The following is a 25046-nucleotide window of genomic DNA, read 5'->3' as shown; positions in this document are numbered from 1 at the left end:
ACGCATAAAATACACAGCCTTACAAGAGAAACCACAAATTAGTAAACATAAAGATGTGATTTCCCCTTCCCCCCATCCAAGTTTACAGAGGTTCTGAATTCAAAGTGCAGACGCCTCTCAGAGAGAAATCCGGTTTAAGAAGTCCTCCCTCATTTAAAAGGAGCCTATAGAGAGGACGCCACGGAGGGGGCGGGGCTATTCGTAAGTTACTTTGATTGCTCCGCGGCCTCCGAGGCGCAGTGTCGTCACTTCCGCCCCCCGTTTCTTTCTCTCCCTGTCTCTTCCTGAGAAGGTACTACGTTCGCTGCCGGCTCCTGAAGGAGACTCCGGACGCGGGCGCAGACAGTGACAAGGTCCTTTCCGGCTCCGTCCGCCGCGGGCCAGTACCCTCTCAGACGCCGCTGCTACCGCCCCATGCGGAAAATGCTTGCCGTCGTTTCACGTGTGCTGACGGGAGCCTCCCAGAAACCGGTGAGGAGTTCGGAGAAGGAGGGTGGGAGGAGAGGCCTACGGGAACGGTCTGGGTCGTATGGGAAGGAGAGGAGAGGCCCTCCTTGGTCTGCGCCTCCGTCCGAGCTCTGGCGGGAGAGCTCATCCTGCGCCCTGGGCCAGGGGGAAGGTTGTTAGGGTTGCACGCTCCTCGCCTACTCCCGCTTCCCGAGCTACTTTAAAAGGGCCCGGACTTTTCTTGCCTCCCTCTTCAGTCCCACCTCCACTCCTCCCAGTGACTGGGGCTGGAGCCCAGGGCTGTTCGGGAGCCCTCCAGCCTCTTGGCCGCTAGGGCCTCATCCCTGCGCCCTGTGAATGAGCCGGGGCACCCAGAGAGCTTTAGTGGCGCTTGCAAGGTCACGTATGGAAGTCAAAGGGATCGTGGGGATCTTCATCTCATCCCGCGGCTGGTTTAAAAATAGGCAAAAAGTCCCTGGGCTTGGCAGGGTCCTCCCGTCCCCTCGCTGGTAACCCAGCGGCTTGGGGACCTTGGGACGCTGCTGTCACCTCTCGGAGCCTTCGTTTCCTCTTAGGGCTGGTCGGGAGCCCTCCTTGCCAGGGCCCTGCCTTGGTCCCAAGGACTGCTTGAGAGGATCAGTGTTGGGGTTTGGAAGCACACGAGGTGATCACGCCGGTGCTTCGTGTTATTGTTGTTGTCTTGATTGCTTGTTTACTCATTAGAACTAGGAAAAAAGGACCCTTGGTCTAAACTTCTCCCTAAATTGGGATTTTCATCTGATCAGATTTTCATTTTTTGCGTATTATCTTGTTTTCTTGGTCTCGTTAGTTTAGTTTTCTCTTCGTTCCTTTGGTTACCCTTACTTGGCAGCAAATTCAAAAGGAAACAACTGAGGAGTGATTTTTTTTTTTAACGTAGGATAAATAAAATTGGAGAAAATGAAGTCTGATTTGGGTAGTTCTAAGGCACTAGTTTGGGGCTGATCCTCACACCCATCTTTGTGACCTTTGAGCTTTGCTAGATTGCATTGTAGACCTCAACAACCAAGGACAGGTGTGGGCTTATGATACTGTGTCTTGTAATCCTCCCAGGATTTTGATGCTGTATGTACACAGACACACACGGGCACACAAGACAAACTATTGCAGACACTTTTTACCCCCTTAGGGACTCCCAGGCTGTGGAATCTGAGGACCTGGGATGGAATTCTACCTAATAGACTTACCTTCGTGACCCTTAGGCTAGTCATTTAACCTTTGGCTTCACATTTCTCATTTGTAACGTAAGAGTTGGACTAGATGGTCTTTGAGGTTTCTTCCAGCCCTAGATCTGTGAACCTATGATAGGGTTACTTGGAATAACTATAAACATACTTACTCTTGGCGGGGCAGGGTAGAGAGGACTCTTATTAAGATGTCTCCATTTTTAATTTAGGCTGGAATTGCATCAGTCATTTATTGATCAGCAGGGGACCTTTGAACTTCCTGGGTTTAGGACCTAGGTTGAGTCTCCCCACTTCTAGGTAGCCTTTTGGTTTACAGTATTGATGATGGACTTAGTTCAGATTCCCCGGAGGCTTAGTCTTTCTGTAGTTCACAACTCCTGAACTGATTCTAATCAGTTAGTAGCCTCCCCAGGAACAAGGATTGCAGGCATGGCAACCATGACATTTATTCATAATCATAAAGTACTGTTTATTTCTATTTTTAGAGTAGCATCTCCCATCCTTAATGGGCAGTTAGGTGGTAAAGTCAGTAGAGAACTGGACCTGGAGTCAAGGAGACTTGAGTTCACATCTGGCCCCAGTCATTTTAACAGGATTTTACAGAGTTAATCTCTAACCTGAGAATTACAAAATATCAGACCAGAGACAAAGTGCCAGTAATCAGGTAACCATTTAATTAATTAGTTTCATTATGAGGAACAGATTTTCAGATTGGGAATTCTCCTGATCAGAATTCAGCCTTGCTGAAGTGAAGACAGATCATATACATAAATCACGAGAGGGGAGGGAGGGAGAAAGGTGAATTACAAAATATATTTCCTAGAGCCAGAGTGGTTTCCCACGACAAACCCACAAGTCTTACAATACAGTAATTCTGAAATTAAGTCTTTGGGAGGTTGTGACCACCTCCCCTAAAGTATAGAAATAGAATTCTGTGATGGGAACAGGTTCTGCAATCGTAGGTTTGCTTCACGTCGGGTACGAAGGCAGAAGGTTGCCAGTGATTGTTAGCCTTGTCAAGGTTTGATTGATCAGTTCAAGCTACATTGTGAGTCTGACTCACGAACTGGAAAAGACAGCTCTTGAGAAAACTAAATTATTAATATATTCTTTATATATATATCATCTATTAATATGAAAATTATAAATTCCTTTCTCAAACACTTAGGGCAAGTCACTTAACCCTGTTTGCCTCAGTTTCCTCATCTGTAAAACGTGGATAAGGAGATGGCAAATCAGTCCAGTTTGTCTACCCAGAAAAGCCCAGATGGGGTTATGAAGAGTCAGACATAAATGAAAATGACCCAGCAGCAACAAATAATATAGCTCCAGCATTCTGAGGCTTAGTGACCTGATGACAGATCAGGAGTGATGCTTTTAAAAATTATCTTGCCTTTTTAGAACTTGCCTTCCAATCCCAAACCTTTAAAATGACAAGAAATGTCACAAAAAGTAATAGACATCTTTTTTAAAGAAAGAAATTTAAGGTCCTGAGATGCTGAGATTTGTATACAGTAGAGTGGTAATGTACTATTGTATCCCTCAGTAACTTGTAAATCTCCTTTGGAGCAAAGACTTCCATTAACCCCTGTGCCTTGCATATATAGTATTCACTCCACCCTATAAAGGTTGGCTGAATTGAATTAAAAGCTAAGGCTCTTTTTCATTGATACAAATTGTATCTTAGGAGTACTGACACGCACAGTATACTATACAGTAGATTTTTTTTGTAGGTATATTAATACTTCATAGACCGGAGAGAAAAACCTTTTGTTTGTTTAGTCATTTCGGTGACCTTATTTGGGGTTGTCTTGGCAAAGATACTGGAATGGCTTGCCATTTCCTTTTACAGATGAGGAAATTGAGCCAAACAGGGTTAAGTGACTTACCCAGGGTCACACGGCTTGTAAGAGTCTGGAGCCAGATTTGAACTCTGGAAGATGGGTCTTTCTGATTCCAGTTCTGGCACTCTATTCACTGCACCACCTAGCTGCCCAAGATTGGCTAATTCCCAGAATTCAAGGAATAAACAAAGTATTTAGTTATGTAGCTCATGACAAGGTACCAAAGAGGCAACAAACATTCCAATTCATAAGTCATCAATATAAATACTCCTATAAAATAAGCGACAGGATATTTTAAACCAAAAAGAAAAGCAAATTCCAGATGAGGTCAGGCTTGTGAATAAAGATTTCAAGATATAGTTCTTTGGATGTTGTTAGTTGCAGGTGTTTTATTGTCCAGTATGAAGATTGCCAAGATAATGAGCACTGAAATCTCCAAAGTGCTTGCTTTTGTCTTTCCTGAAAGCAAGAATAATTTAAATGTCTTGACCTCACCTGCATTACTTATAATGCAGGAAATTGCTGTATTTGTGTAATTTGTGTAATTATTAATGTATTTGTGGTAATTGTGGAATTCTTAATGTATACCTTTTTAAGTATAGGTGATATAAATGGATCAGGAATATACAAATATGCTTATTTACTTTTTTTGCCAAAATATTTTTTTTAAACTGTCTTTTAAAATCTTGGTAGTAAATTTGGTAGAGGCTCAATTAAACCAGATAAAGGTTCATGTTATCAGTACTGAAGTAATATGGCATTCAGTGTTAATGCTTCCCATGCAGTTGGAGTCAGAGAAACTGCAATTGTTTTTATAAAGGGTTTTATTCTATTCCTCTACTTCTGAATAGGTCACTCTTCTTGTGTCACATTCTGCTTTTGCTTTTTTATTCCAGATTGTTTTGGTCAGGGTGGGTTGTGGGGCAACTGGGTAAAACAGGTAAAAGTTATTCTAGTCCTTTTCTTTCTTCAAGGCCTTCATTAATGGAGAGTATTTAAGTATTCATTTATTTGGTAGTTCTACCATGATGGCTGTTCACTGAAAGCAAAGCATGCAGTTACTGATGGCTGTATGTGATATTTACTATTAGCTTTTATTGCTAATAATGTTAACGCTTAGGGAACATGTTATTAAAGCACTGTCAGAATGACATCATGGTACTGAGGAGTACTTTATTGTTAGATTGATAAGATATTTAATATGTCTTTTCACAGTGATAATTTTAAAGCTGGTTTTGCTAACTTTAATACTGGGAAGACTTCTGTATACCCTTGTAGATTATATAGTTAATTTAAGAAACTCAATACTACTCATTTTTTTTTGAAAGATAAAATTTTGTAAGATATTATACACACACACAAAATCCAAAATATGGTATACTTAATCAAAAGTGATTGTCATGGGCTACCCTAACTAGACTTGGGTCCTTTTCATCCCTTTCAGCTTTGTTTTGTTGATTTTTTTTTTCATCATGTGAAATAATTAATTTTTTTATTTTTATTTTTTTCCCAACTACTGCTACTTTAGGGAGCTGCTAGTGAGGTATGGTATCAATTTTTATTTTAAAAACATTCTCTTTTGAAGGTGGGGGGGGAGTATAAGGGAAGGGTTCTTCTATAAAAGGGGGGAGATTAGGGAGGTAGTAATTTGAAGTAAATCAGACATGTGAGGAGGTATAGGGTAAAAAGAGAGATATGGGACCATTTTTCTTTCAATTTTCTGTTTTCTTCCTAATCTTGGCTACATTGGTTTTATTTGGACAAACACTTTTTAATTTAATGTAATCAAAATTATCCATTTTATATCTTACAATATTTTTTATCTCTTGTTTATTCATAAATTCTTTGCATATCCATAAATCTGATAGGTAAGAAAATTAGAAGAATGTGAAACATAATATCAGATTTATGGATAGGAAAAAAATTAATGAATAAACAAATAAAACCAATGTAGCCAACATTAGAAGGAAAACAAAAAAATTGGGAGAAAATTTTTATAAACAGTGTTTCATATAAAGGCCTCATGTATATGTATCTATCATATATATACATATATATCTCCAATATATAAAGAACTTTGTGAGATTTAATAAGAATATGAGTCATTCCCTAATTGACAAATGATGAAAGGATATGAACAGGCAATTTTTTGTTTAAGAAATCAAAACTATATATAGTCATATGAAAAAATGTTCCTAATCACTATTGATTAGAGAAATGCAAATTAAAACATCTTTGAGATATTATATTTATCAGATTGACTAAAAATGATAGAAAGGGAGAACAAAAGATTTTCTCAGTGCTGCAATTTCTTCAGCTGCAAAATGAGGTGTTTGGATTAGATGGCCTCTGATATCTGGACTTCCAGTTCTAAACAATGATCCGAAGGAACTCTTAGGTTCAAGGTAGCCCATCCTATTTTTTCAGAGCTGTGAGTTTGAGAAAATTTTTCTTTGTGTTGAATTGAAATTTGCCTCCTTGAAGTTTCTACCTGTTTTCTCTCCTGGGGCCAAGCAGAACAATTCTTTTTTCCACATTCACACCTTCAAATGTTTGAGGACTACTGTCATTTCTTTTACCTCCTTCCTCTTAACCTTCTCTGAGCTAAACATCCTCATTTCTTTCAACTGTTTTTTATATGGTCTGGTTTCCAGTCTCCTCACTGTCGTAGTCACCTTCCTTTGGATTACAATATAGCTCACTGATGTTATTTCCAAAATATGGTGTCCAGAACTACATTATATTCCCTCCTTGCTCCACCCAGAGCAGCTGTGGAAATAGGTGCTTAAAATACAGCCTAAAATAAAAGCCCTTTTGACATCCACATTATGCTGTCTTTTTCACATAAACTGCATTCTAACCCATGTCTTTTCTGTCTTGTACTGGTATATTTTTTTAAATCAAATGTAGGACTTTACTACATTTATTGCACTAAACTTTACCTACTAGAGACTAAAATATGATTTAATTCAGCGCCATCAACATGATTTAATGTAAAATCCTACAAATAGGTTAGATAGTCAGATATACCAATTTAAGTTAAATGTAAAAAAATGTGAATTTAATGGAATTGTTTCATATATAGGGTATCCCCAAAGTCTTAGTGTAGTTTTAACTGCATGTAACAAATTAATTCAGCTGTAGCATAAACTTAACAAATTGCGTTTACTCAATTGGCTATAGACTTCAAAAAGTCTACAATCACTTGCCTATATGCCACGATGAGGCCTGGAAATAGGACTTGATTGGAAGACTTTATATAAGCCATTATGTTATAAAATCAACTATTAGATTCTTCAAGACTCACACAGTCATTTCCTAATTGGAAAACATGGTTGTTGTTTTTTTTTTTTTTAAACAAAACTTTTTCTAGGTACTTTGTTGATTTACTTTTTAAAAGTATTTATTTTAATGTGGAAAATAGTATTTTCTACATTCTGGATTGAGAAATTACATTAGCATTTTATATCAATACATCTAAATAAAAAGCTCTATTTTAATTCACTTTGATGTTTGGTTGTTAGTAATTTATCATTAATTTGAAAGTAATAATAGGGCAGGCAGTTGTCTTCAAATCTTTAAAGTCTAACCATTTCTATTTAGGGGCAACTTGTGATTTCATACTCCTACTTTCCCAGTGCTGCTGGCATTTTGGTGTGGGAGGGAAAAGCCCTACTGGCGTGGCAAAAGTATACCTGGAAGCCACTGGCATTTCAGTACTACTATTTCCACCCACTCACTGTGCCCAACTTAGATCTTTCACTAAAACTGAATTACCTCTAGTTGTAGAGCCTACAACAAATTGCTTATATTTTTAGTAAATCTCTGCATTTATCTTTGAGAAGTTATGATCTTTAAAGTGTTCTTACTAATCTCAGGATTAAATTACACTCAGGTAAAATGGACTCAGTTGCTTGACTGGTTCTAATTCATTATCATTAGCACTAGATGTATTTGTAATTTTGATTTAACCTCTTGTAGAAAAAAATTTTGTTTATTTTCATGAGGTCTAACCTATATTCTCTATTTCTTAAATAGTCTAAAGTGGGGGAAAGTTGAAGATCCATCATTAAGATTTTGAATGTTTGAAATAATTTCCTTTTTTTCAGCTGAATTAAAATGAATTTTTAAAATGTTTAATTTTTAACATTTTAACATTAACTTTTTGTAATTTTTAAGACCTGGGTTGTCAGGTCTCAAGGGGAAAATGTTTCTATTTAAATAGAGAACTAAGTGGTCAGATTACATTTGTTTTCACTAATTTGCTGTTCAAAGATAGATCCACACTGACTTGATTTGTAGCTTCTTATATTAATTTAAGTACTACCAACCTCTTGGAACTTTATCAGAAATTATCTTGCACTTTTGAGATACCTTAGAAATCATAACACAATAGGAAAACTTAAAGTAGATTTATAGTAAGTATAATCTTTGACTTTCTTGGCTTTTTTACCTATTCATAATTTTCGAAGAGTGGAAAAATTTCTTCCTTTTGTATGAACTTTATAAGTATTCTGCATAATTTGTTCTGAAAGTAATTAATAAACATAGCTAACTCTGACTGGTTTGTCTAGTTTTGAATGTTTAAAATAGTAGAAAATATTTAGAGATGGAAGGAATGTAGAGAGCATCTGATCTAATCTTGAACTCCATTCAGTAGTCTTCTATTCTTTAGCAGGATAAGTAAGGTACCCTCAGTGTGTGGCAGTGACATTGAGGTCATAGAGGTTTTCAGTGCCTTGAGGAACTAAACCTTTAAGATTCCTGAGGCCTTACACAGAAACTTAAAATAAGATTTATGTGATCTAGAAATTCAGTTCACAACATGTTATTGCTTTGATAAATAATTTGGCAACAACCAAAAATAGCCAATTATTGAGTTTTACTAATAAGGCTTCTCTCTTCCCAGCATTCTGTTATTTTTTCCCATGAGTTGTACTGAAAGTTTAGATGTTTTAAATATTCAAACTCATTTATATTTAATAATAATTCTTATTTCTGCAGTACCTTTCCTATTATAACCATGTGAGATAGAAGTGACTTGCCCATGCCTGATCACATAGTTAGAAAGCTGTCCAAGTCAGCATTCTAACCCAGCTATCTTGATTTCAACATTCTTCCTACTATGTCACAGTGTCTTTTAAACTCTTGGCGTCCACTAATTTCATTTTGTTTTCACCTGTTGACTACATTAAAAAGATCATAACCAGTATTATTGAGTAATTAGTGGCATGCCTTTGTGTCCATTGCACACCATATCTGGAAGGTCAAATTCGTTGCCTTGTTTTTCCTATGTTTTGAGTAACAAACAGGACCAATCCAAGACCCAAATTTTAGCTTAACACATTTTGTTAATGTGCTTCTTTATTTTATAAACCCAACTCAATATATAATTTTGGTGGCTTAAAATATCTTTTTGTCCAATTCCATAACATAGGAAAATGAATCTGAATATAATAGGGATTGATTGAATCATAACTTTATTGGAACCATGATTCTGGAAACAGCTCCAGCTATTGATTATCTGTACTATTGAGGCAAGCAGGGAAAGCATGCATAAATAAAAAACCAACTCTTCCAAATTTGACTGCTATTTTTTCAGCCTTCTTCCTAAAAATTAATTTTTTTGCATTTGTTTGTTTTGAAGGCTGGAAGAGTGATACTGGCAGCCCGCAACTTTGCGAATGATGCTTCATTTGATATTAAGGTAAGGAAGATATTTTGCTATATCTTCATACTGAATTTTTGAAACATTTTTTCACTTTATTGGTATGGTTATTTCATACCATTATCTGACCAGCATGTGTGCCAGCCCTCCCTCACTTAAGTCCAGTTCAGTTGCATATTATGGCATCACTTCCTTGATGTGATGGTCCTTTTCAAGAAGGACAAACAGCAATAGTGTGTGTACCTCAGAGAGAAGGTATGTAATAAATGGTGGGTAAATGAACCAGTGAATGGATTAATATAATCTCTTGATCTCTTTTATTTTAGGAGATTGATGGTTCAGAAAAGTTTGCACTTAGCTAAGATTGTAATTTATCCTCCCTGTTCTAGGTAGGACACATGATACCACTCAGTGGCTAAACAGTAAAAATGAAGTCATGGTAATAAATTTTGGGATTTGATTCGATGAAGAAAGTGAGCAAGACATTTTTACAAATGTTTCTTTGATAGTCAATGAATAACTCGATTTTCTTAGGTAAAAGTTGTATTTGAGAGGTTGCTTTTCCTTCTAAGAATTTAATTAACATAAGTTTTAGAAAAATAGGAGATACGATATACATTTTGAGAGAAGCTACTTGGCCATGTATCTGATTGAGGTAAATTTTAGAACATATTGGGAGCATTTACACTGAAATAAATGAAATTTCCAGAAATGTGATGTTCATCGGCTTGAGGATGAACCTCCCACCACAGCAGTTCTCACTAGAGAGGAAGGACTCAAGTACTATAAGACCATGCAGACTGTCCGTCGGATGGAATTGAAAGCAGACCAGCTGTATAAGCAAAAGATCATCCGTGGTTTCTGCCATTTGTATGATGGTCAGGTGAGTAGAAATTTGCTGAGAACATAGTATTTGAGTTTTTTTATCTATTAGTAAAAAATTTGTAAAATTTAATTTTAAGACCTGTTATGAATAAGTGTTAAAGGTATAGATTCTTAACTTGTCAATTAGGTGAGGTTCTTCAAGTTCATTTGGAAGGGTTATTTAGTCAAAGTAAATAAATCAGATGATCATTAGCAATTTAGTAGCACTAATCATTGAGCCAGCTGTCTGGTTTTTGCCTCCCTTAGGAAAAACTAATGAACTGGTTTAGTTATCATTTTAACTGTTTTGAAACAAAAACCTGACAAAAGCATACCTCAACTTAAAAGTCAACCAGTAAACAATGCAACTGAACCAAAAACTAAATAGTGGGAAGTTGTTAACCTAGTTTAAAAAGGACTATAGGGAACATTTTAAAAAATTTATATCTTTTTATGTAAGAAACATAACACAAATTAGAATTCAATATGTTTATTTAGTTATTTATTTCCTGAGCTGTACCAAATTTCCCCAGCTCTTGCCCCCCTTTTTTTTGTTTGTTTCCCTTTTGGGGCAGGGGGGGTGGGTCGTCTCAGACTTCAACCAAGGGATGTGTAGGAGTGTGGTCAAGGCTTGCCTTGCACATACAGCTCTGTCTCTGTTCCCCTTACCTCCACAACTATCTAGTCTCTGCTAGGGTAGGACATTATGTGAATGTAGAACTGCCCTGAAATGTGTCTGTGCCTTTCAAGTTCTCTTTAAAGCTATGAATGATCTGATAGGGTTATCAAGTAAAGTTGTTAGAATTGAAGCAAAAGTGGAGGTGGTATTTTTAAAAATTCTGTTTTATATGTGCTTAATTCTAAAAACTCTTGTCTTGAAGTGCTTGACTCCTCAAGTCTGTTCTGTAGGTTTGAGACTTTGTCACTTACGGACATTGTTGGTACTCCACATGTTTTGAGAAATATATTGAGTTTGGTTACATAGTTTTAGTATCATGATCAGCTGTGCATTTGGGGGAGAGAAGTCTTTTGGAGGTTGCTTTATGGAAGAGAAATTTTGTGTTCTATTAAATGAATGGTTCCTGTGTTGCTCTAAATCTTTGGCAATAACCTAGTGGTCTTAGAGAGAGAGTTAGATATTTTTAAAATTACTTAGTAACCTCGTTTCTTTAACACAGGAAGCTTGTTGTGTGGGGCTTGAAGCTGGTATAAATCCTACAGATCATGTGATTACAGCCTATCGAGCACATGGCTTTACCTATACTCGTGGACTTCCTGTTCGAGAAATTCTGGCAGAGCTTACAGGTTTGTTTTAACATTTATGAAAAAATAAATTTTGAAAAAATTATCATTAAGACCGAGGTTCTCTGTTTTTCCCAGTGAAATAATTGCTGTTACATATCAGAAACTTTTTTTCTTTAAAAACAAAATAGTTAGAAGGGCAGGTTCTCTGGGTAAGAGAGTAGGGAAGGATATATTTGCAGATATAAAAAAAAAAGAATATACATCATCTTATCTTGCCCTCCATTTTAATAAACCAAAGGCTTTGATAAGAGTGTCCTGATTTTGCTTTTAAAATATGAACTGTGGGGCAGCTAGGTGGTGCAGTGAATAGAGCAACAGCCCTGAAGTCAGAAGGACCTGAGTTCAAATTCGGCTTCAGACATTTAACACTTACTAGTTCTGTGACCTTGGGCAAGTCACTTAACCCCAATTATCTTGCCTTCCCCCCTCCAAAAAATAAATGTCAACTGTGGACACAGTGTCAACCACGCTGGAACTTTCTTTCTCCAAATGTGAAAACAGACCTTTCTCTGCCAGAAAGAAGTTGTCAAAAGTTAATCAGGTACAGATGTTCCATCTGCAAAATTTACATTTCTGGGTAATTTCTCTTTTAGTCTTAACATCTTCTTTTATTTAATGTCATAATTTAAACTGATGTATTTACATACATGATTATGTGCTATTTTATAATAGAAACATAGGTAACATTTCATCTCTTTTCCATATTCTCTACCACAACACATGAAATCACATTACTTCCTCATAATTGTATATCCCCTTTTTTTTACTTCAAAACTGGTATTAAAAGTGTGATCCTTGAAATGTACTCTTTGGACTTAGCCACACTAACCCTCAAGTTTAATAATAAGATTTTAATAATTTTTATACTACAGTGCCAAATTTTGGCAAATATCTGAGGCTCTTGAAAGCTGTGCCTTGGCAAGCCTAACTGTCTGAGAAACTTCTGAGCCATGGCCTGACAAATATTCTGGACAGTGTGGCCAAGCCATCAGCTCTTAGACCATATACAAGCTATAAAAGGTAAGGGTATGCACATCAGAGCAGACAGTCTCTCAGTGTCATAAATTTCAGAGCTGAAAGAAACTGTGTCCAACCGGCTACCTCATTTTCTCGATGGAGAATCTGAGAGGGGACAAGAGAGAAGACAAGTAACTTGCTCAAAGTCACATGCCACAGCATAGAGCACAGTGGCTTTGAGCATAGGTCTTAAATTAGAGATGACATGGAGTATTAGGAATAGGTACCAGATGTATGATTTTAGGAAACTTCCTCTACTAGTGCAGCTTGTAGCTTTACTAGTGCAGCTTGTAGCTTTAGAGAATCTGCCAGAGCACAGTCTTGGAGTTGACTGACTTTTCCTAGGATCACACAGCCATTGTATGTGAGAGATGAGACTTGAACCCAGGTTTTCTTGCTTTTGAGGCCAGCTTTCTATCCTCTCTACCATGTTAAGACTAAATAATTTTATTTGTATTACACTTTGGTTTATCCTTTGGTAACTGACAAGATAAGGTTAGAAAATGCTAGATCTTTTCTGCTTTGGAGAAGGAAATGGCAAACTACTCCAGTATCTTTGCCAAGAAAATCTCATGGAGAGTATAAAAATGTTAAAAAGATAGGACATTGGAAGATGAACTCAGGTTGGAAGAGCCTGGTGTGCTATGGTTTACAGGCTCATGAAAGTCAGACACAACTGAACAACAACAAAAATTGTCTGCCTTGGTACATTGCAAGAGAAGGAAAGTTTTTCATTGCTTAAAAGTCTGACTTAAGATTAATTCCCCTTAAGGGGTCACAAATACCCCCATGAAATCCTCCTTCTGTTCCCTATGTTACTTTTTCCTTGTCACCCTGACCCTAAAGCAGGGTATGAACAAATTGAAAACAAGGGGTATTTGGTTTTTGGTGTTTTTTTTTTGGAAGGGGGAAGGCAGGGCAATTAGGGTTAAGTGACTTGCTCAAGGTCACACAGCTAGTGCTTATCAAGTGTCAGAGACTGAATTTGAACTGAACTCCTGACTCCAGGGCTGGTGCTCCATTCACCGTGCCACCTACCTACCCCTATAGGGGGTATTTAGAACTAGTGTAAAGTCCTAGCCATCTGGGCACCTTCTGAGGTAGAAACCAAAGGGAGATGTTGGAAACTGGGAGAATGTGCTACTAGTGTTGAGTAGTTGGATTTGGAGAGAGATAGGCAGATGCTGGAAGAATAAAGAATAAGAATGGAACCCTATAAAGACATGTTTATGTCTTCCACTTCTAGGACGAAGAGGGGGATGTGCTAAAGGAAAGGGAGGATCTATGCACATGTATGCCAAGAACTTCTATGGTGGCAACGGCATTGTTGGAGCTCAGGTACTTGGGGTCACTAGGGTGTCTGGGATGGCCCAAAGGACAGAATCACAGGCCTTCTTCCTAGGCCTAATCTGGACATAAGGCTTTTCAGAAAGAAATTTGCCTTTGAGATCTTCATAGGAGAACCTCAAGATCTTCTCTCAAACTCTTGAGGAATAGGGACTATGGTCTTTTCACATGCTGTCATGTGCACATAAAGAAATTATGCTTTTTGGTCTCCCTGACTCAAACCATTCTTTGTCAGCTCTCACATCATTTCCCCTCCACAGCCTCCAGTGGCTCCCTTTTACCTCTAGAATCAAATATAAGCTGTTTGGCATTTAGAACTCTTTATAACCTTGGTCCCCTTCACCTTTCAATCTCATTACACTTGTCTCCCCTTAGACACTTAACTACCTACCCTATGACCTGTTTGCTGTTCTATCCCTCATCTCTTTGCCCTCACATTGGCTGACTCCTATCTAGCTGGTGCCTCAATTGGTAGAGCACTGGGCCTGGAGTCAAGAAAGACCCAAGTTCGGGGCGGCCAGGTAGCACAGCAAGTAAGAGCACCAGCTCCAGTGTCAGAACGACCTGGAGATCGAATCTCGGGCTCAGAGACTTAGTACCCACCCAGAAACACCTGGCCGGGTAACCTTGAGCAAGTTACTTAACCCCAATTGCTTAGGGGCAGCCAGGTGGCTCAGCGAGTAAGAGCACCGGCTCCAGTGTCAGGATGACCTAGATCAAATCCGGGCTCAGATACTCAGCACCACACCCAGAAATAACTGGCTGTGTAACCTTGAGCAAGTTACTTAACCCTGATTGCTTAAAAAAAAAGACCCAAGTTCAAATTCAGCCTTTGACACTTATTAGATGTGTGACCCTGGGCAAGTCACTTGACTCTTTTCACTTCAGTTTCCTTACTTGTAAAATGGGGATAATAGCACCTATGTCACAGGGTTTTTGTGAGAATCAAATAAGGTAATATTTGCAAAGTGCTTCACACATTGCCTGGAATATAGTAAGTGCTTAATAAATACTTTCTCCCACATCTGAAATGCATTGTCTCAACTCCACCTTTTGGAGTCCTTGGTTTCTTTCAAGACTTTGCTCAAACCCTGTCTTCTCCATGGTCCTCTCAGGGCCCCTCAGCTGCCAGAGTTCCCCTTCCCTACCTTGTGTATATACACTCATGTGTCATATTATCTCCCTGAGTTCCTTGAGGGCATAAATAATTTCACTTTTGTCTTTATATCCCCACTGCTTAGCAATTCCTTGAACATAGTAAATGAGCACTTAATTAATATTGATTGATTGACTGATTAATTAATTTCTTGGATTTGGAGTCAGGACCTGGATTTGAATGTTGCTTCTGCCACTCGTAACTTTGGGCAAGCCACTTAAAACTCTCTGGGTCTCTGTTTCCTCATTTGCAGAATAAGGGGATTGGAATAGGTGAATCTTACTATTGCTTAAGTGGCAAAGCTCTTTGTTAGTTGGGTCATGAAGTCCGTGCTTGTTTTATATTTGGTTTATTATCTGCTTTGAGTTAATCACAGTAACCTGTGATTATACTTACTGGTGTTCAGAAGCTACACAACAGGCCCAAGTCAAGAAAGGAGGTAGGGAAGAGAAAAAGAAGCATTAAAAATTTTGCCTTGATGATTGATGAGCATATCTGATATTTCCAGACATCTGTAAATGATTTTTGGACTTGTTTTATTATTTTGTACCCTCTTCTCATCAGTGGGTATAAATAATCAGGAGATAATGACTAATAATTTTTTTTTTTGGCCTTTTGGAGGGCAATTGGGCTTAAGTGACTTGCCCAAGGTCACACAGCTAGTTTTTGTGTTAAGTATCTGAGCCTGGATTTGCGGTGCTCTATTCACTGCGCCACCTAGCCACCCCTAACTAATAATCTTTTGTTGTGCCTGCTGACTGTTTATAACATTGCATTTATTCACGTTAAGTTCCTCCATTTTCTGAAAATTATTTTAATGAGGTCAGAAGGAAAATCTTAAATGGTATTGCTACTCTTATTCTAAATTTTGTGTACAAGGTACATTTCAGATACTAAGTCTTTCTCATGGTTTGCTGTGGCTCAGTTTTATTCTTAATTTTAGGTACCTTTGGGAGCTGGTATTGCCCTAGCCTGTAAGTACAATGAAAAAGATGAGATCTGTTTGACTTTGTATGGAGATGGTGCTGCTAATCAGGTTAGTGTATGTATTTTCTTAATGTTATAGTAATAGATTGTAGTTGAATTAATTAATTGAGGTTTTTCAAGAAATCGTTTCCATTTATTACTGGTAGTCATTAGACAAAATCTGACATGCTTGGTTTTTATTTTAATATTACTGGTTTGTCTGCTTTATTGTTGGTGGTGGTGTTTTTTAGTGATTAGGAAAGTTTGTCAGAGATTAGACTCAGTTCACAACCTTCACAACATCCCTTAAAGGAAATTTTGTATTCTTTGGAGATTTGAGACCCTGGTTGTTTGGCAGAACCTCTCCTAGGCCAGTGTTATCCTGCAAATCAAAAGCAGAATTTGGAATAAAACTTGAGCTTGAGGAATGCTAAATTATCTTAGATTTTATCTTTTCTTTGATGGGCTCTTTGCTACCTTATTTATATAACAGTGAAAGTACAGACAGTTCTTGCTTTACATAAATTCACATTAGGCAAAATCCACTCCCTGCCTGCAGAACTCTGCTTTATCTCCCAGGAGGGCAGTGGTGGCAGCACCAGTCTGGGGTCCTCTGCTCCAGGCACTGAAGTCCTTTTCAGGTGGGGGGGGGCGGTGCTTCAACCCATGAGGGGAGGGGGAAGTCTGCTCAATTTATAGTGAGAACCAACTGTATAGGTGATGCTGATTTGTTTGGTGAATTGCTTTGTTTAAAACAGCTGGGTTTTAGAAAAAAGTATTTTTATCTTGTGTAGAGAGTCAGTATGGTATGGTATAGTGGATAGATAGTGTTAGAACTGGAGTCAGAAGCCTTTTCCAACCATAGACACTTACCAGATGAGTGATCTAGCATATCACTTAACTACGGTTTCTTCATTTATAAAATGAGTATAAAACCTTCCTTTAAGGGTTGTGAGCTTAAACTGAGACATTGTAAAGTGCTTTGCTTACCTTTAAGTGATTATATAAATGGGAGTGAGGAGAAAATGTAAGTAATAATGTAATAAACATACTTTGAACCTGTGAACATTTTTTTAGGGTCAGATATTTGAAGCCTACAATATGGCAGCTTTGTGGAAATTGCCTTGTATTTTCATTTGTGAGAATAATCGATACGGAATGGGAACTTCTGTAGAGAGAGCGGCAGCCAGCACTGACTATTTCAAAAGAGGAGATTTTATTCCAGGAATAAGGGTAAGAACATTAATTATGGGGCGGCTAGGTGGTGCAGGGACACATTAGCCAAGAAATGTAAAATTATACTGCATTTGAGACTTTAATTTTGCCTTTTTATTGAATGTTTATAACAGGTAGATGGTATGGATGTCCTGTGTGTCCGTGAGGCAACAAAATTTGCAGCTGCCTACTGTAGATCAGGAAAGGTAAGGGATTAGATTCTTCTATTTCTGTTTCATTATAGGCAAATGCAAGATTACACATTGTATTTGCCAACCTTAGCACTGGAAAATTAACCCTATTAGTCAATCAACAAAGTAAGACAAACATTTATTAAATACCTACTGTGTGCTAATAACTGTGTTGAGCATTAGGGTACAGTTGTGGAAAATAAAATAACCTTACCCATCATTACCCTTTTTTATTCAAGTTCCTGCCTCTTGCCACTTTACTGGTCCATTAAAGTCATGGTAAGACAGTTGAGAATTTAAAATAGCCATACTTGAAATTAAAATCGACTTCTCAAATAGATGTGGGATTTGGATTTCTGGTCCAGGCTGGGGCGGGGACCTGGAAATTACATGGGTTCAGTAGATCTGCACTTGTCAAAATAAGGGCATATGATCTTGCACCAGATCTTGTTGCCTTGGTCCTAAAAAATTATAAGAAATTGGGGAAAGGATGACTGATTGATTGAATGAAGGTTTTGCATACCTTTCCATGTTTGACAGTGGGCCCAGCCCTTGAATAAAGATAATCCATGCCAGGAGTGGCTTTGCTCTGAAGTTTAACGTTTTCTTTTTCTTGGATAAGAGGTGAGGACAGTCAGGCTTGGGAAGGTACTTGCCTAATAGCAGCAATAAGAATGAGGGAAGAAAGTGAAGAGATTGAAAATTGAGGAGAAATTATAATAAAGCAGAGGAGAAGATATTACAGCAATAATAGTTCACATTAATATGTTATCTCCAGCACTGTTAGAAAATCCATTGCAGGGGGCCAACTGTTGTTGCCATCAGTCTGATATGGAATGAGGAGAAGGGGAAGTTTTTGGTGAATGGCTTCAGTTTTTTCCGTGAATTATGAGGTGACATTTTCAGCATAGAGGGTGAAGGAAAGGGAGAAGCTTAAGGTCATAAGTAAAAATTTTAAACGCTTGCTGTGAAGATTAAGATAGAGAATCAATTAGGAAAGAGTACAATGATTGCCTTGCTACTCTAAGGGCCCAGTTCAGATTAAATAAGATAAAATTGTAGTCAGTCCTAAAGCACACTTCTGTGATTTTCTTTAACTTCGTTCATTAGCATGCAAATAAGAATGAAGGTGGTGAACGGAAACAGGGTTGTGGTTTGGCAAGGTGTGATCAGCTATAGGACAGGCTAGCAAGACATTAGAGAATAGAGGATATTGTAGAATTGTTAGACTAAGAAGTCAAGCTCTAGGGTAGAGAGGAGAATGTAGCCCAGGGCAGGGGTGATGACCTGGGAAAGAACTAAGAGGTGGAGAAAACAGGTCACAGGACCAAGAACTGCATTAGGAATTGTAATGCAGAGCAAATGATAAAAAATTATGATCAGATAAAGAAATTCTAGAGTTCATGAACATGTAAGTGAAGAACCTGTGGGTGATGGGACCAAGGATATGATTATCTCTTTGTACCTCAAGCGGAGTAGGAAATGTACATTAAGTAGATAAGGGACCTGGAAAGTTTGAGTTTATGAGGGGAACGTGTGTGTGTTATTGGGATAGGAAGTTGGGTAAAGAGACACTGAGCCAAACTCATTGAGAGAAGAAGGATATCTGGGAGATGTTGATGGATAACAGCCCATGCTGGGTAGGTGCTAGAGGAACTCATGTCCCAGGGCAGGCCAGCAATAGAAAAGACCCTGGAAGCCACAAAGAAGTTGGATATTGTCCACAGCATAGAGCTACAGAAGCCACGGAAACACTTATCCAAGACAAGTGTTTGGATATTGTCCCTGTCAAGCCCCAGGGAGAAGGCCCGAAAGTTAAAACATATCAGAGCTGGGAGAGATCATGAATCAAAATTTGCTGCTATACAACTTCACCTAAGTGTGGCTAACATTATTTACGTTCCTAAAACATTGGGATTTTCTTTTAGACATGTTTATCTAGAATGTATAGAAAGAATACTAATGTTTGAATACAGTAGAACTTGGTAATTTTGAGAATACTTTCAAAATTGCTAATCAGTTTCTGTAATAATTGGGAAAGTAATCTTAGTGGAATGAATGTAAGCTTTTATTCACATGAATGACTTATTTATATTAATGTATCATGTAACATCTAACTTTTCCCTCCCTTGTTCAAAACAAACTATAGCTATATGCTTAAGTTTCTTAAAATGAAAATTTTTTAAAAGGCGATAGAAATTGTTAGAATTTAGAGCAGTTCCCCTAAGAACAGTCATTCAAACATTTTGCAGAAAGTATGGGTAAGAATTCATTTCAGTTCAATTCATCAAGCATTTATTAAGCACCTGTTATGTTCCAGGCACTATGCTAGGCATTGGGGAAACAAAAGCAGAAACAGTACCTGTCCTCAAGAAGCTTACATTCTACTGGGGGTAACCAGTATGTTCACAGATAAGTAAATACAAAATATATATAAAGTAACTTTGGGAGGAGGGAAATAGTAATCAATGTGGGAGTCAGGAAAGGCCTCTTATAGGAGGCAGCATTTAAATTGAGTCTTGAAAGCAAGGGATTCAAACAAGAGAGGTGAGGAGGGAGAGCATCCCAGGCCTGGGGCACAGTCTCTGAAGAAAAGGACAGTGGCACCGAGATGAGAGATAAAATATTCTGCATGAGAAAGAGCAAATATGCTAATTTGGCTAGAGTGAGAGAACTTCGAGTGAGTACTGTTCAGTCAATATGGAGAGAGTAATGTCAGTTCCAAGGTGAGGAGGCAGTATTGCCAGGGGTTGAGACACGAATAGCACATGAAAAACCGGAGACAAAGACTAGTCAGTTTTTCTGAGGTATAGAAGGCAAGAGGTATAGAACAGTCACTTTGAGGTGTTGTAGAGTCAGGCAAATTGTTTCTGTTCTGGCCAGAAATCCTGATGGTTTTCCCCTTCTAGATTGATTTTTTCTTTTTTTTCTTTTGGACAGGCAAAGGAGACCATATCTTGCCTTATTTTTTAATTTTATCTTATCTTGCCTTAAGTCACTGAATGGCAACACCCATTTAGGCAGACTGAGACCTTAGCTTAAAAAGGCCAAGGTCTCCCACCACATCTGGGGCCATCTCCAGTCATCCTGATCTATGTCTTGCCACTGGACCCAGATGACACTGGAGGTGAGAGTGAGGCTGATGATCTTGCACATCCCTGCCTGACTTAAATCCAATTCATTTCCAAGTCAAGACATTACTTTTCTGGTGCCTTTGGTCCTCTTCAAGAACAAAGACAACAGTATGATCCAGGCCTATTTGTAGACAGCATGGTTGTGTGCCTTTATCCAGTGGTATTCAGTAGCATGCAGATAGAGGTAAAGGAGGTTGATGGTAGTCCAGGATTGGGGTTCTCAGCAAGGGAATGAATGGTAATAAGACTAGAAGAATATTTACATATTAACTTATGTTAACTTGAAGGTCAAGATTTTGAAAGAAAAAAGAAAAGAGTAAGGATGATGGTTGGAAAAAGCAGGATGGAATGATTAGAGATTGCAGTGAGGACAGAGAATAGGTTTAGGTCAGAGGTGAAAATGTAAGGACTGGGGATTTATTGCTGGAGGAATTTTAGAGTTCTGAATTGTACAAGCAGATAGTTAGGTGATGAATTCAAAGAGTAATGAACTATATTGTGTTTGTCTGAGGTGTCATGGCATTTGAAAAGGTGATGAGGAAAAATGGACAAGATTTGACCAAAATAATACCAAGATGTGGTGAGATTTGACCTATGTCAGGAATACAGCTCTGGAAGGTCATACCTCATTCATTGAAGAGGAACAAGGTGGGCAAAGGGGGAAGGGCAGCTATTGTTTATCCAAGAAGAGCAGCCAAAACAGAATCATTGTCATTGGAGTCTTCTGATCCCTGGGACTGGAGGAAATTGAGCCTTCTCCCCCTGCTGAAAGTAGAGCAACTAATAGTTGTTTGGCTTTACTTGATAGCACATGGACTTTACATGAGTTAACTTGTACTTTGTGAGTGACTCATCTTTTTCACTGGTCATGTATTTCTGATATCTTTAATGCCACAGTTTTAATGAGGTCCATCCTCTGGATGTTCTCATTTGAAGATGACATTGCATTGATTGTACACACCCAAGAATGTTTCAGAGTCTCCTAGCTAGTGAAAGACCTCAAGATGCTGATATGAAGGTCAGTTGAAAGTACTAAGAGTGGAAAGAATTCTGAACTTGGAGTCACAGGATCCAAATTCAAATCCTAACTGCTACTTATGTGTATAAGTCACTTGACCTCCCCTGACCTTAGTTTCCTCATCTGTAAAATGAGGTGTTGGACTAAATGACATTGAAGGTCCATTCCAACTCTGGGCTGTGATCCTGTATTTACCCCATAGAGGGAGATTGGGGCATGGGAAAGACTGTAGTTTGTTTCATGTATTTTTAAGATGACAGGGGACAAAATTAGGACCATTGGGTGGAAAGTTGCACAGAAGCAGATTTAACCTTGAGCTAAGGAAAAACTTCCTAAACTTATCCTAAAGTGGAAGAGATTGTTTAAACTGGCAGTGGTTTTCCCCCTTACTAGAGGTCTTCAAACAAAGTCTGGATGACTCCTTGTTAGGGGTGTTTAGAAAGAGTTTTGTTAAGAAGGTAGAGGTGGCTTTAGAGCTGTCCTCAGTTCTCATGTTTCTGTGACCTTCTGGAATATGTAGCTATGTAGCACTCTGCATACACAGGCCTGCTTATGGCAAATGTGAAAGAGAATAGGAAGGTTTAGAATCGGGTATATTGAACTTAAAAGAACCGTCAGGCCAGCAATATAACCTTCCCGTTTTATAGGTGAGGACACCAGGGCCCAGGGAGGTTAATACATGATTTGCTCAAGGTCAGTGTTTCTTGACATGGCTGATGAGATGTCACTTTCTGCATTTAAATCAAGAGAGAATTTGCAACGGATTTCCAATTCTCTTATTTTAATCATGTTTTCTTTATCTTGCAGGGCCCCATGTTGATGGAACTACAGACATATCGTTATCATGGACACAGCATGAGTGACCCTGGTGTCAGGTATAATAAGAGCACCTCTTTAAGTGTGATCTCTAATTACATTTAAAATAGAAATTTGAGAAGCATTCCTTAGGGTTTATACCCTTATATAAGATTTATATCATCATCACATTGAAAAGTGAAAATTCAGACATTTGGGCTTTCTGATTTACGTGCCAGAAAATCATTTGGGTCTTTTTTTCCCCATCGAATTGGTCAGTTAAGTTATCTTAGGTATCTGATATTAGCAAATGCAATAATTAAAGCTCCACATATAAAATAGACCATTAAACTAATTTAGTTGTAAAAAAGAAATTGGTGCTGTAACAATTGTGTATATAAAATCATAAAAAACAAAATTCCCACGTGGAGTTCTTAACTTTAAGCAGTCTGAGAAAGAAAATGATTTGTTTTTTTTTTTTTAATTGAACCTCTGGTTTCATTATTATCTGAAATTTCCTCTGCCAGTGTAGATTGGCACCTGACTGTGCAACTTATAAACTGGAACACTAAAAGGTAACTGACATACCCAAGGTCACACAGACAAAACTTGAACCCAGATCTTCCTGACTTTGACTTCTGTCTAATCTGTATTCATCTGCTCTGCCATAGTTGCCTCTCAAGGGTACCTGCTTATAAAGATGTCACACTAGGACAATGAGTCTCTCAAGTGAGCAGTCACTATTGCTGGATCTAGTTCTGTGGCTCATACTCAGAATTGAGTAAACTGAACTTAAGCAAAAACTAATTGACTGAAGCTGTTTTGTTTATAAAAATAGAATCTACTGTGTGAGGTTGGGATGGGATTAAGACTTCAAAATTAAATGTATTTAAAACTATTTTCCAAATAAAACACATTTAAATAAATTAAATATTAAATCAAAACATTTAAATAATGTTAGCTATTGGTCAGTGCAAAGTGTGTAGAAAGCCAGGGTTTAGAACTGGAGGGAACCTTAAAGGTCATCTAGTCCAGATCCCTCATATTACAAATGAGGAAACTGAAGCCAAAAGAAGATGTCACTTTTCCAAGGGAAACATAGGCAGTAAATGGCAGAACCAGGATTTTCCGCCAGATCTTCTGACTTCATTATATGACCATTTATTATTTTTTTAATTAATCTTTTCTTTATTTTAAGTTTTCAGCATTCATTTCCACAAGATTTTGAGTTACAAATGTTCTCCCCATCTTTCCCCTACCTCCCATCACAAGATAGTAAGTCTGCTGAATACCCCTTCCCCCAATCTGTTCTCTCTTATATCCTCCCCCATCCACCCCTAACTAGGTGGTGCAGTGAACAGAGTACTGGCCCTGGAGTCAGGAGGACCTGAGTTTGGATCCAGCCTCAGACACTTAACACTTAATAGCCATGTGACCTTAGGCAAGTCACTTAACCCCAATTGCCCTACCTTCCCCCCTCCAAAAAATTTTTTTTTTAAAAGGGGGGGCAAGATGGAATTCTATACCCCAATGCTTGTATATCTAATTTCCCAGTTGCATGTAAAAAAATTTTTTTTAACATTTGTTTTTAAAACTTTGATTTCCAGATTCTTTCCCTTCTTCCCTCCTCACCCACCCCCTACTAGGAAGACAAGCAATTCAGTATAGGTTGTACAAGTGTAGTTATACCAAACGTTTCCATAGTAGTTATATGGTGAAAGACTAACTATATTTCCTTCCATCCTATCTTGCCCCCCATTTATTCTGTTTTTTTGTTTGTGGGGGTTTTTTTTGGTTTTCGTTTTTTTTGCTTTTTGGAGGGCAATTGGGATTACGTAACTTGCCCAAGGTTACATGGCTAGGTTTTTTTTTTTTTTTGTATGTTGGTGTTAACCATTTGAGGCCGGAACCGAACTCCGGTCCTCCTGACTCCGGGCTGGCGCGCTTTACTCACTTTGCCATCTAACCACCCCCACTTACTCTGTTTTCTACTTTGACCCTGTTCTTTTTAAAAAATGTTTGCTGCTAACTACCCTCTCCCCCAATCTGCCCTCCCTTCTATCATACCCCCTTTTATCCTCTTTCCCCTACCTTCCTGTAGGGTAAAATACTCAATTGAGTGTTATGTTATTCCCTCCTTAAACTAAATTCAGTGAGAGTAAGGTTGTCCCATTCCCTTTCACCTTCCTGCTCTTCCCTTCTGTTGTAAGTTTTTTCTTGCCTCTTTTATATGAGATAATTTACCCTTTTCTATCTCTTCCTTTCTCCTTCTCCCATTATATTCCTCTCTCACCTCTTAATTTTATTTTTTAGATCTCATGCCTTCCTATTCAATTCATCCTGTGTCCCCTGTCTACGTATACATGTACACACATATACATACACTCACATATGTATTTATACACACATAGACCCCTATACATATTTATATGTATGTATACATACATATATATATATTCCATTTAACTATCCTCATACTGAAAAAAGTTTCATGAGTTACAATTATCGTTTTTCTATGTAGGAATGTAAAAAGTTCAACTTTAGTAAGTTCTTTATGATTTCTTTTCCCTGTTTACCTTCTCATGCTTCTCTTCTTGTATTTGAAAGTCAAATTTTCTGTTCGGCTCTGGTTTTTTCATCAAGGATACTTGAAAGTTGGGGTGGCTAGGTGGCACAGTGAATAGAGCACCGGCCCTAGAGTTTGGGTGGTTAATCATCTATCTATGCAAATGGATAGTGAGTTAAATAGGAAGATCAATATTCTATTTCTAGGGTTTTGTATATTGTTGCTTGTAAAAATGTCACTGCCCTGGGGCGGCCAGGTAGCACAGCGAGTAAGAGCACCGGCTCCAG

The 25046-nt window shown here is 38.1% G+C and overlaps 1 protein-coding gene across 1 annotated transcript in view; it reads left to right on the top strand.

The window, feature by feature from the left end:
• Positions 1–233: 233 nt before the first annotated feature.
• Positions 234–25046, top strand: part of PDHA1 (pyruvate dehydrogenase E1 subunit alpha 1) — a 28644-nt gene continuing 3831 nt past the window's right edge. The window contains exons 1-9 of the mRNA XM_069063467.1: positions 234–471; positions 9165–9224; positions 9895–10068; positions 11228–11354; positions 13618–13709; positions 15818–15910; positions 16918–17073; positions 17190–17261; positions 22206–22273. Of these exons, the coding sequence (XP_068919568.1) occupies positions 415–471; positions 9165–9224; positions 9895–10068; positions 11228–11354; positions 13618–13709; positions 15818–15910; positions 16918–17073; positions 17190–17261; positions 22206–22273 (899 nt within the window). The 5' untranslated portion in view covers positions 234–414. The remainder of the gene's footprint in view (positions 472–9164; positions 9225–9894; positions 10069–11227; positions 11355–13617; positions 13710–15817; positions 15911–16917; positions 17074–17189; positions 17262–22205; positions 22274–25046) is intronic.

Source organism: Petaurus breviceps, unplaced genomic scaffold (assembly GCF_028583685.1).
Source record: "Petaurus breviceps papuanus isolate PSGF00001 unplaced genomic scaffold, PetGlider_PUasm1.0 90574, whole genome shotgun sequence".
Lineage (NCBI taxonomy): Eukaryota > Metazoa > Chordata > Mammalia > Diprotodontia > Petauridae > Petaurus > Petaurus breviceps.
The sequence above is the reverse complement of the archived record's forward strand: the minus strand, read 5'-3'. Positions and strand labels throughout refer to the sequence as shown.